The sequence below is a fragment of the Saccopteryx bilineata genome, chromosome 1 (genome assembly GCF_036850765.1).
Source record: "Saccopteryx bilineata isolate mSacBil1 chromosome 1, mSacBil1_pri_phased_curated, whole genome shotgun sequence".
Classification (NCBI taxonomy): Eukaryota; Metazoa; Chordata; class Mammalia; order Chiroptera; family Emballonuridae; genus Saccopteryx; species Saccopteryx bilineata.
In genome coordinates this window covers 336,659,301-336,672,458 of record NC_089490.1, presented here as the reverse complement: position 1 = coordinate 336,672,458, position 13,158 = coordinate 336,659,301, and the positions used below count along the sequence as shown (strand labels likewise).

Sequence of the window (13,158 nt, the reverse complement as noted above, 5' to 3'; positions counted from 1 at the left end):
TGATGTGGAGCTGCAGTGGGAGATCTGGTCTGCTGAGCAGAAGGCAGCACCAGAGAGCCAGGTCCCAGAAATGATGACACTATTAGGGCTACTGATCCACTCTCAATGAACCCTCTGCATTTAGGGGTTTCCTGAAGATTGGAGATGATTTGCCCTCAAACCGGCTTCCTCAACCCCCTCCCCCCCCCCCCTCCCCCCCCCGCTAACCCCCCTGCCACCCTCCTACCCCCCACCCCCATGGCCCATTCTGCTCAAGGGATTATAAAGATAAATGCAGTGCTTGGCCTTAGGGCGGGGGAGGTGGAGATAGATCACAAACAGCAAATTACAAGGCAATGTGCTGAATTCCTTGACTGTGCTGCAGGTTCACAGAGGAAAGGGCAGCGGGCTCTGCAGTTGGGCAATTCTGGGTAGTGAAGACTCAGAGCAGGGATCTGAACTGGCCTGCTAGGGCCATTAACTTTGTTGAATATGAAAAGCACTGAGCAGAGGATTAACAAAGATTACATTTCAAAGTAAAAAACATTGTTATGTAGGAAAATAATGTTATCACTATTAATTGGGTGTTCTGGCAAGAAAAGTTTTTCCTGCTGGGAACAGGGAACAGCTCTGTGGCTACAAGATGGGGGTGTAACAATGGAATTCTCATTTTAGCAAGATGATAATGATGTTGACAGAGTGGAGACGGGGCTGAAAGGTTAATAGAGGGAAGTAAAGTTGATGCCAATTAGGCAGCTGTCACAAAAAGTTCAGTGAAGATGTGTGGGACACTCTCTGAGGAAACAGTGTTGAGGAAATATTGGCCAACGTAAGAAGAATCAGCAGTAACCAGGTTCTAACACACTATGAGGCCAGCTTGCCACCTCCCAAGCTGACAATCTCCATGAAGGTGAATGTGTGACCAGTATTTACTGCTATCATCACAGCCACCTGGCCCATGCAGGTTCGCATTGGATTCGGACAAATGGTAAAGAAACAACGGAGCCAAAAGCTAGTAGGCCATCATCTTTAATCCTAGCTTGCACCTGGCGGGCAAGTAAAAACACACACTGGGCTCCAAAACCCACTCATTCAGTGCTCACAAAGCTACTGACTTTATCCGAGTTTCCTAGAATCAAAGGTTTCTAGCTCACCAGACTTATTCACCTCTGTTCCCCATCTCCTTCCTTCTCCCTGCACAAACTCTGCACAAACTGGCTTCTCACTCAGCACTCCACCATCTTGGCTGCTTCTCCTGGCCTCTCCTGGTGGCCTCTCTCTGCTCTCTCCTCTAATGCTAATCTCAGGAACCGAGCAAGAGCAAGCTCCAAGTCTGCCCCACTTTATAGTGCAGAAACCAAAACCTTTAATCCAATATACAAACAAGGAAGTCTCTGATACAAAGTCACTTATCTGAGGCATAATGGGATTCCTCATGAGAGTGCACCACCCTACATCAAAAAGGGTGGGAAAGGCTTAGTCCCAAAACTAAGCCTTAGGCTATAAGAATCCTGCCTGCTTATAGCCTGTCCCCCCACATCCAATATAAACTATAAGACAGCAAACATGTATCATATTTAAAAACTTATTTGATCCTGACCAGGCAGTGGCGCAATGGATAGAGCATCGGACTGGGATGCGGAAGAACCCAGGTTCAAGACCCCGAGGTCGCCAGCTTGAGCGTGGGTTCATCTGGTTTGAGCAAAGCTCACCAGCTTAGACCCAAGGTCTTGGACCCAAGGTCGCTGGCTTGCGCAAGGGTGTAAAGCCAGTATCCACGGCCAGGGCCACCATCACAGCCGCCTCCTCGCCCATGCAGGTTTGCATTGAATTTGGACAGTCGGTAAAGAAACAATGGAGCCAAAAACTGGTGGGCCATAGTCTTTAATCCTAGCTTGCACCCGGCAGGCAAGTAAAAACACACACTGGGCTCCAAAACCCACTCACATTCAGTGCTCACAAAGCTACTGACTTATCCGAGTTTCCTAGAATCAAAGGTTTCTAGCTCACCAGACTTTATTCACCTCTGTTCCCCATCTCCCTCCTTCTCCCTGCACAAACTCTGCACTAACTGGCTTCTCACTCAACATTCTGCCATCTTGACTGCTTCTTCTTCTGGCCTCCTCCACATGGCCTTTCTCTGCTCTCTGCTGTGATCTCTCTGCTCTCTCATGCTAATCATCCCAGGAACCAAGAGAGCAAGCTCCCGTTCTGCCCCCATTTTATAGTGTAGATTCAAAACCTTTAATCCAATGTACAAAATAGGGAAATCTCTAATACAAAGTCATTTATCTGGGGCATGATGGGATTGTACCACCCCACATCAAAAAGGGTGGGAAAGGCTTAATCCCAAAACCAAGCCCCAGGCTACAAGGATTCTGCCTGCCCACAGCCCACCCCCAACACACATTAATATCACCTGGGCAACGGCCTCCATGTGGGCAGCGCCATCTTTAACAAAGTGAGCATAATATATTTTATCTGCCCAACAAAGGGTTTACTTGGTCTGCTGTAGCCCCACAGTCAAGGCACATATGAGAAAGCAATCAATGAAAAACTAAGGTGTCACAACAAATAAAAACAAACAAACAAAAAACAACAACAAACTTATTTGACCAACAGTGAAAGTCACATTCCTATCTAGAAAACTGCAGCCAGGGTTAGCTCTGTTCTTAGACTCTGGCACCTCTAGGTGCTAGAGCAGAAATTCTCAGCTTTACCTGCAGCTCACCTGGGAAATATTTTTTATTACGCCAGTGCCTCTGCTCCACTCCAGACCAACCAATTCAGAATCCCTGGAACAATCTACACTTTTTACGTGCCCCCTAAAGGCAGAACTGTGAACCACAACCAGTCAGCAGTTGGGTAGAGCAGTGATAATTACTCAGTGCCTGTCCTAAAAAATCTCCAAGTGTGTTTGTGGGGACCCGTGGTAACCAGATGGGGATGCCCCTGGGGCCAGCTGATCATTCTAGGGGAGGCAGCACTGTTCAAGAAGTAAGCAGGACCCTGCCATTGTGACTTGAGTGTCATTTTATTGGAAGCTTTGACAATGCCTTTCACACCTAAAGGAGTTATTTTGAAAGGATTTAGGGGCTGACTCTACAAAGGCAGAAGAAAATTTTTATTCTGAATCACCAATTGATAATAAGGAAGCAGGAGAAAACACAGGTCTTACTTAGCCTTGGTCCCCTATGCACGGGTTGGGTAACTTCTGTCAAGTTCCGAAGTTCCGTGTGTATATTACACTCTGATTCTGCAACCATAATGCTGTACACTGTGGAAAAGACAATTTTAGTGAAAAGAATGACATCTACTTGAATTATGTCTCAGTAAAATTGTTTCTGTTTCCCAAGCTTTTATTTTACAAGATACTACTCGAAGTGCATTGCAGTCCTTATCTTGTTCAGGACACTCAACAACCCTTGGAAATAATTCTAACAGGCTACAGATGGAGAAATGAGTTTCTGAGATCCTATGTATATAGCTTGGGGAGGCTCACTGAGCGAGAAGTGACAGAGCCGATCCTGAACCCCTATCAGACAAAACCAGTGCTGATGACCACCACTCCGTTACTGCTTACATGTCCCAGTGGGCTAAGTAAAGTTCAGAACTATCTGTGAGTCCCTCCCCCAGACCTCCTTTATTATTATCTTTTTATCACTGGATTTTAGGACAAGAGAGAAAAGGGCCAGGGAAGTTCTGCCAACATAAAACCCCTCTCTTCTTCTGTCCATGAGGTCTGATCCCTCCTCTCAGAAGAAGATACCAAACTACCCAGGGAGCCTGGGAGTCCCTTTAGTGTCTTGCGTTTAATCTGTTGATCAAATTAGTTCCTTTTAGAAGTAAAGCTGGGCACTCAGGGAGGATTTTGTTAAGAAAAGTCTTAAGGAGTTGGTCCTTTTGTATATGAGACTTAAGAGTTCAATGATTTATTTAAAGTTGGCTTTGGGAAGACATGCCTTTACCTGCTATTTTGGACATATTATACAGGAAGGAAGAGAAGAGAAGGTGGAGAGTTATGGGCAAGGCTATTCAAACGCCAAGACTGCAAAACTGAGCTCAGTGTGAATGAACATGCCCATTCATTCATTCAACACAGATTTTACTGACGATGAACTACAGCCAGGGTTTTTTTTTTTTTTGTATCTGTATGGTTCCAATATGCATGAATTTCTATTACTATGGTTTAATTAAGTAGCACCAGTTCCGTAACAACATGATTCAAACTTAATTTACCACAGTACACTCATTGTGAGTGAGTGAATAAAGAATAAGCTTGCTGTTAGCTCTTTGGTCCACAAACCTCTATGTAAAAACAGATGCACATCATGATCAGGGATGCCCCTTGCCATTTCCAAATTCTGGTGATAATGGCTCTCCACACACTTCTGAGGAATTCACACACACACAGCAAAGCATGTAGCTGTTTGGTTTCTTGTCCCCCACACATGATAAACACATGTAACATTTTACAAAAATGGGTAATCCAAAGAAGGAATCAGCCCACAAAGATGAATGTGCAGCAGAAAAACAAACAAAAAAAAGAATACGGACAAAATGAAATTCAAATGGAGCAGGGAATTAAAGATACAGTGACGGCGGGAATGTTGACTGGGCCGCCCTTTGAGGAACCACAGCTACACGGCACGAGGAGCTTAGCGAAGGAAAATTTACGAGCATAAGTGAGTTAAGTGGTTGAAATGAAAAGGATGAACATATTCCAGAGGAAATCACACTGGGATGAAACTTTACATTAAAGGAACCCTTGGAGGTAGTTTATAACACTAAAAGAGTAAAGGATAAAGAAGAAGTTGAAAGCCGACCCAGACTTCAAAAGAAGTATGACAATTCGCCACGGCATGGAGATGCTTGCTCAGTTTGGTAAGTCATAGGACTGACAGAAACAGAGGCAAGCACTCTCCAAACTACTCTTCTTAAAAAAGAAATAAAACACTTTAATTCTTATTGTTTCTAACATTTTAAGTAACGGTATAATTGACAAATATTCATTTTACTTTTTTCCCCCATTTCCCTATACATTCATAGCCAACAAAAGTTTTTAGTATTTTGACCAAAAAAAATTTTTTTTACAAAAATTTTTAAAGGACATGGACAATGGTAGTTTTTCTCATTGATTATTAGAATACTTGTTTCCTTTCTCGGTCTCACACTACCATGCAAAGAGCAAGGACTTCCTGTATGATGTGTCAGCATCAGAAACAGGCTCTGGCCTCTTGGTTGTCTTACATCAAACAAATTCATTCTAAACACCTGTTGAGCATTTGCTCTTTGATTAATGGGGGTGCTAGCCTAGCTCAGAGAACTCACAGGGATTTAGATGAACTGAGAAGTAGATTTGTTAGGGGGCAAGGAGAGAATGAAATAGCCAAGGAAGTCCCAACTGGGGTGGGTAGGATGGGGGTGGGGGGGGTGGCACCATGTCTGAGAACACAAATCTCCCCAGCCTAGCAAGTCAGCTTTCTCGCCCCAGAGGCAGGGTGAGGAGCGAATCTGGGCTGGTTTTTAAATTGGCTGCCAACAACTCAGTTGTAATGCCAGATGCATATTAATTGCCATCAGAAGATAGTCAGGTGAAAGTTCCCTCTCGAAATAATACAGAAACTAGAAACGCTAACACTTGCCACTCTCAGCCAACTGGTGTGAATAGTTTCTTAAAACCAGCACTAAGTGTTTGCATGCAAATATCTATGTCTCCAACACCACAGACATGCAAAGTAGCAGCTGGGGCTGTGAAAATATGTCTTAAGGAAATCAATTCATGCGACTATATAAAATGACACATCTGGCTTTATGCACTGGCCATAATTTTTAAGTCCAAAATGTCTATTCTGTTGGGTGGTTTTTCCATCACAAAATGTGTTTGAAGTTTTAATTTATGGCCCTTTGTAAGAAAGGGCAGGGCTAAGTGATATGAATGTCCCTAGGAACATAGCTGTTTAGCGATGGGAGGCTCCTTAGGAGTTATCTGGTCCAATCTCTTTATTTAAAAAAAAAACAAAACAAAAAAACAACAAATGAGGCGAATTGAGTCTAGGGAGGCCAACTGTCCAGCTCCACAGTCAGATTTCTGCCCCATAATAACAACAACCAACATTGACTGAGCATTTACTGTATGCTAGGGACAATGCTAACGATTTTACATATGAAACATTATGTCTTTAATTTCTCACAGATCCATGAAATAGTTACTACTCCTTCTACCATAGTGGAAACATGCTTACGTTATTTAGCTAACCTAAGCTAACCACGAAGGGACAGGGATTCAAAGTCAGGCAAAAGGATCTAAGCTGACATTCTTAACTACTATACTACAATTATTAATAAATGACCTTCTCTGGATATTTAACCATATGCCCTCAAATTAGGTAACCATAGTCCCTGTTCCCTAGAGGACCTTAGAGCCCAGCTCCCTGCACTGGTAGTTTAAACTACCAGTTTTTAAACAACCTTACTAAATAACATAATTTCCATCTTATAAATGAGAAAAGTGATGGCACAAAGTTCAGTGGTTTTCCAAGGCTGCACAGCTTATACTTAGAGAAAGCAAGACTCAACCCTGTAAATGTATTGGTCCTTTCAGACACATAAGTCTGCCCCCATATATCCGCCAAACTATGCTCTCCGTCAGCAGGCTCTGGCTATTTTGAACAGAACGCTCATACATCAAGTATCTGATGTGAAGTCAATGAGGATCCCGGGGTTTCTGGAACCCGTTTAAGTTAGCAGCAAGAACTTCACATTCCTAAATCTTTCTCTGTGAGGAGCCACTGCACCACTTCAGCCGCAGGTATTGTAAAGTACCAAAAGCTGCAGAATTAATGTTAATATTTTAAGAGGCTTGAAGAACATTTTATTAATTTGGGTTAAGGTGTGCAGAGAAATTTTGAGAATAATCTCTGTACTATGTGACTGGCCTAAAACCAGGATGGTCCTTGGCATTGTATTGTAAATGCAAAGGAAAGGAAAACATGGATTCCCTGACATTCCACCACACCTGTGGGGAAAGGGGTGAATGGCTAGCCAGGTGCAGGAAGAGAAAAGCCAAAATAAACCTTTTCTTATAGTAATGAGCCATTTGCGGGCATTTGTCCCCACGGAAACTACCTCTCCTATGTGAATGCATGTGGTTAATGTGTGTGACTCCGGACAGAGAGATGGCGGATAAACATTAGAGAATATAGGAATGCCTTTTAATATGTTGTAAAGCCAGGAGCCAAGGCCAGGGCCACTATCAGAGGAGCCCAGCCCATGCAGGTTCGCATTGGATTCGGACAGTCGGTAAAGAAACCATGGAGCCAAAAACTGGTGGGCCATAGTCTTTAATCTAGCTTGCACCCGGCGGGCAAGTAAAAATACACATCTTTCTACCATTGTGTTGACTTATAAACTTTGTTTTCTCCAAAATGTTGTATGGCTTGCAAATTGAACATGGTCCTATAATATTAAAGGACATATGACTATAACCAATAGTGGTAAAGGGCACCTATTACAATTTTTGCTTCTGTACTTCCCGCTTGCAAAACTATAAAAACTAGGTAGAACAAAGGGCCGGCACGCTCTCCCTCAGATTTCTGTCGGAGTTACTGCCGCTTGGCCAAGCTAGACAATAAAGCTTTGGTGTGGAATCGACGGATTTTGTTCATGTCTTCAATGTTTCGAGTCCCTCAGGATTAGGCTTAACACTCTGGGTACACAGTATCAGGAGTCTCCCAGTTCACACGGAACAGACTTACTATGAAGAGGTCAGGGGTGAATCAAACTCCCAGAGTATGGTTTCGGGCTGAGCAAACTGAGGTGAAGGACAAGAAAAATTAATTGAGTGTTCCCCCATGTAAGGCCAGTAGCCACAGCCACCATCACAGCCACCTGGCCCATGCAGGTTCACATTAGATTCGGACAGTCGGTAATGAAACAACGAAGCCAAGAACTGGTGGGCCATTAGCTTTAATCCTAGCTTGCGCCTGACCAGGTGGTGGCGCAGTGGATAGAGCATCAGACTGGGATGCAGAAGACCCAGGTTTGAGACTCCAAGGTCACCAGCTTGAGCGTGGGCTCATCTGGTTTGAGCAAAAATTCACCAGCTTGGACCCAAGGTCGCTGGCTCAAGCAATGGGTTGCTCAGTCTGCTGAAGGCCCATATGAGAAAGCAATCAATGAACAACTAAGGTGTCGCAATGCGCAATGAAAAAATAATGATTGATGCTTCTCATCTCTTTGTTCCTGTCCGTCTGTCCCTGTCTATCCTTCACTCTGACTCTCTCTGTTTCTGTAAAAAAAAAAAAAATACTAGCTTGCACCTGGCGGGCAAGTAAAAACACACACTGGGCTCAAAAACCCACTCATTCAGTGCTCACAAAGCTACTGACTTATCCGAGTTTCCTAGAATCAAGGGTTTCTAGCTCACTAGTCTTATTCACCTCTTTTCCAATCTCCTTCTCTCAGCATAAACTGGCTTCTCCTTCAAAACTCCACCATCTTGGCTGCTTCTCCTGACCTCCTCCACGTGGCCTTTCTCTGCTCTCCTCTCTAATGCTAATCTCAGGAACTGAGAGAAAGTGAGCCCTGGTCTGTCCCCATTTTATAGTGTAGAAATCAAAACCTTTAATCTAATACACAAACAAGGAAGTCTCTGATACAAAGTCACTTATCTGAGGCATAATGGGATTCCTCATGAGAGTGTACCACCCTACATCAAAAACGGTGGGAAAGCTTTAGCCTTAAAACTAAGCCTTAGGCTATAAGGACGCTGCCTGCTTACAGCCTGTCCTCCACATCCAATATAAAATACAAGCAAAATATAAGCAAGCAAACATATATATCATATTTACAAACTTATTTGACCCACGCCCCAGAACACCGGCAGCAACAGACAGGAACGGAAGCAGCCTTAAGAAGATGCCTGCAAGCAAGTGGGCACTGAGACACGTCAGGCATGTGCAGCACGGGAAAGGCCAGCAAATCTGCTGTCCTCTTCCCATTCTACAGGCCACAGTCCCCCTGGTCTGTCAAGAGAAATGGGTCTGAGAAAAACAGCATGATTCTCACCACAGCTCCTTAGCCAGTTCCCAGTGGCTTGCAGCATAGCAGGCGGCTGCTCCCCAAATTCAGCTCCCCTCCCCTCCTCCAGGCTGAGTGGTAAGGTGTCTAAACTCCGCCCCCAACATGCACACCAGAAGCTCCAGAGCGGTGGCCAAAGCCTCTTAGTAGGGAAGCAGGTGGAGCCACTTTCCCAGGCTAGCGCAGAGCTGGTTTGAGATGCTTTGCAACACAAAAGAGCCAATTGAAAAGATAGGATTATTGTCTCCCTTCTGTCCTTTTAAAAGCAGTAACAAACCACTTTGCAGATGTTAGCTATTTTACTCACCTTCTTTCTCTTCTCAGCTAAAAAGGCCTTACACTGCACAGGTGGAGGAGGTGAAACTCACCTGCGGGCCTGTGTGGAAGGGAGCCTGGAAAATGTATTACCCCCAAACTCCAATCCACCTTTAGCTCGCCGCTGGTGTTTGAAATTCCTGCATTGAAGTGTTAGTTTGGTATCTTCTTTTAAAATGTAGAGGAGAGTAAACAAAGTTATGCACATTGCAGAGTTAATTCTTCAGCCGGCTGGTTGGAATTTGCTGGTTCCCCTAGGCCAGGAAATGCTTTTTCAGAGCCTCCTTTAGGTGAGAAGAGTATTCAAAAAAGGGATGGTTTAGGAAAGCTGACCTAACTTCACCTTCTTGTGTGGCCACACCAAGCCACAAACTAGGTCCTCCTAATCTGAGACATCAATCCCTCTTCTAATTTTTTTTTTAATTAGGAAATCTCCTAATCCAACATCAAGACCTTGTCTAAAGCTTTTTAGTTTTAATTGATTTGAGAGAGAGAGAGACATTAACTTGTTCCACTTATTTATGCATTCATTGGTTGGTTCTTGTATGTGCCCTGTCTGGCGATCAAATCTGCAACCTTGGTGTGTCAAGATGATACTCTAATCAACTGAGTTACCAGGCCAGCGTAAAACTTCTTGATATTTCAGGATGAATGATCAAGTTCGGAAATTACGATAGTTTTTGTTCTCCCCTAAAAGCATTTTTCAAATGTACCTAAGGACTCTTCATTTTCATATATGCTGCAATTTTCTTTTTGTGTTGATCTGTAAAGTATAGCATTTGAAGCCAAGGTACAGATATTACTGTTCATGTATTGATTGATTAACCAGTGGCTAAGTAGAATCCAGACATTTAAATGTCTTCTAACAACTATTGATAGCAATTGCAATTCTGTCCAGTATGCTACTGCTTCCCTGCCCTATCTGTTGATACACAGGTCAGATGTTGTGGTCACCATGGTAAACACCTACTCTTTTCTCCCTGTTATTCTGTTTATCAAACTTATAGTGCACAGGCTAGAAAATCCTATGATTTTTATTTCAAACTCAAATAGGAACCAATCAAGTTACCTAAGATGAGGAATCACTTCAGAGTAAATGTTCTGTTTTTAAAAAATAAGTTGCAAATGCGTTCATTGGTAACATATTATAACTAGAAAAACAGAACTAAGGAATTTGAATCTGCTTGGAAATTCAAAAAAATGTTCAAAGTGGTTTTCAGGGATAAAATAGGATCGTCAATAACACTTCTGGTCCTGATCGACTGCTGCCTTGCTGGGCTTGGCAGCTGTGGAGTCTCACAGGCATTAGGTGGGTCCTACACTGAATGAGTTCCGTTTAAGCCACACCTGTGGGTGTGGAAGTGCATTTTTCTGTACGTCTTTCTCTCCTACTCCAAATGAAAACACTAGGGGGAAAATAGTTGGAAAGAAAAAAGAACTTTCTTTAAAAGCAATACCTTGGCCCTGGACAGATAACTTGGTTGGTTAGAGCATTGTCCCAATGCACAGAGGTTTCCGGTTTGATCCCCGGTCAGGGCATACACAGGAAAAGACTGATGTTCCCCTCTCTCTCTCTCTCTCTCTCTCTCTCTCTCTCTCTCTCTCCCTCCCTCATTTCCTTTCCTCTCTCTCTAAAAAAAGTCAATAAATAAAATAAAAAATAAAAGCAGTACTTTGTTCGTTTATTTTACCAGTAGTTATTGAGTGCGCTAATCTAGCTCTAACATGCTGAAGTCAGGTGAGTCCCTGAGGCAGGAGTTTAGAGTCCAGGCAGGGAGACAGATAATTAATAAAAGCCCCAGAAGAATGAGGACTTTAGAATTATGGGTCGTGTTCTCTTTTAAGCACAATTATTTGACCACCATTTCTAAGTTGGTCAGCCACAGTAAGAGTTGATCGCTAGGGCAAGTCTGTTATAGTAGAGCCTGTGAAGCATCACATCTGCCTTAAAGGAAAACAGTGCATTGAGGAGTTTTCATCACAAATCCTTTCTTTCCCCCTCTCTTTCCAGGTGAGGAGCCACTGAGCCACTTCACCCACAGGTGTTGTAAGGTACCAAAAACTACAGAATTAATATTAATATTTTAAGAGGCTTGGAGAACATTTTATTAATTTGGGTTAAGGTGTGCAGAGAAATTGTGAGAATAGTCTCTGTACTGTGTGATTGGCATAACCAGGATGGCCCTTGGCATTGTATTGTAAATGCAAAGGGGAGGAAAACATGGATCCCCAGACATTCCACCACACCTGTGAGGAAAGGGGTGAATGGCTAGCCAGGTGCAGGGAGAGAAAAGCCAAAATAAACCTTTTCTTATAGCAATGAACCATTTGCGGGTATTTGTCCCCATGGAAACTACCTCTCCTATGTAAATGCGTGTGGTTTACACATGTGACTCTGGACAGAAAGATAGCAGATGAACACTAGATAATATGGGAATGCCTTTTAATATGTAAAAAGATATCTTTCTGCCATTGTGTTGACTTGCAAATTTTGTTTTCTCCAAAATAACGTATGGCATGCAAATTGAACGTGGTCCTATGATGTTAAAGGACATATGACTATAACCAATAGTGGTAAGGGGCTCCTAATTACAATTTTTGCTTCTGTACTTCCCACTTACAAAACTATAAAAACTAAGTAGAACAAAGGGCCGGCGCGTGCTCTCCCTCAGACCACTGTTGGAGTTGCTGCCACTTGGCCAAGCTAGACAATAAAGCTTTGGTGTGTAATCGACGGACTTTGTTCGTGTCTTCAATGTTTCTGGTCCCTCCGGATTAGGCTTAACACAGACATCCTAAAACCACCACCCCCTTTGGCTTCTAGAAACAGACAGTAAAGATCCCTACAGATGAAAATTCTCTTCCTGTCCACATATGTCTTTCTGGTCTATGAAAGATGTTTTGCCCCTTCCCAATTACTAACATGGACAAAGGATAATTGCAAAATGACTCCCCCTACTATTTCTACTACAGAGGTGATGTTTTGCTGGGACCCAGACTCATGTCTTCTGCTCACTGAGGTTGAGGATCCACTTTAAATCGAACAGACTTACTTTCATAGTTTCTGTACAGACACTCTCGCCAACAAATTAGTAGCTCAACAAATCCACTTATGCTGCAGTTGAAATTTCCTGGGGACAGATTTTAAATGTAACACTGATTAGTAAGCCACACAGGATCCTCTGAACAGATCTGAGGAATCCAGGGGTTGTCCTAAGTAGAAACCACTATATTCACCATTCACAGCCATACCAGCTGGTCCCTCCTTACCTTCCATCCTCCCTCACCAGGGATAATGTGTTGTGCCCGGAGGAAGTTTATAGGGAAACTAATACACCAGGATGCCTTTGTACTGTGATTGAGATAAACATTGACATCTGGAAGGCCTGCAATGCTCACTGTCATTTACTCCTCTTTGCCCCCTGCTGGTTGCCTCTTCCTCCCCAGAGAATTCCAAGATATCTTTGTGACTTTTCCAAAGTTCTCAGCTTTTTCTTCTATTCAAAAGTCTTTCTGATTCCAGTATCATGCATGCAAAACAGAAAAAACTATCAGAACTGGGATTTGATTTAAAATGTAAGATTAGGAAGTTTGGAGATTTGGTTTTAGTCCCAACTCAGCCAAATCCAGCTGGACACATTTAGTCAAATCACTTCCATTTGGTTTTTTCATTTGTCAGATGGCATATTTAATGAGACCAAACAAGAGGAAGTGCTCTGGAAAGCTAAAAATTTAGTACAAATGTTAGATGTCACAGAACTAGTCTAGAGTTGAAGTCATACT

At 43.1% G+C, this 13,158-nt stretch overlaps 1 protein-coding gene across 18 annotated transcripts in view; it reads right to left on the bottom strand.

Moving 5' to 3' along the window:
• The window catches only part of DLG2 (discs large MAGUK scaffold protein 2), a 2,196,962-nt gene that overhangs the window by 246,639 nt on the left and 1,937,165 nt on the right, over positions 1-13,158 (bottom strand). The window contains exon 2 of one of the 18 annotated variants that reach the window (XM_066249106.1): positions 12,429-12,506. The exons of 15 other annotated variants lie outside the window; for them this stretch is intronic. In XM_066249106.1, the coding sequence (XP_066105203.1) occupies positions 12,429-12,506 (78 nt within the window). Of the gene's footprint in view, positions 1-3,157; positions 3,246-9,048; positions 9,105-12,428; positions 12,507-13,158 lie in introns of those variants that run through there. 2 more of the 18 variants (XM_066249137.1, XM_066249117.1) reach the window with 2 other exon arrangements.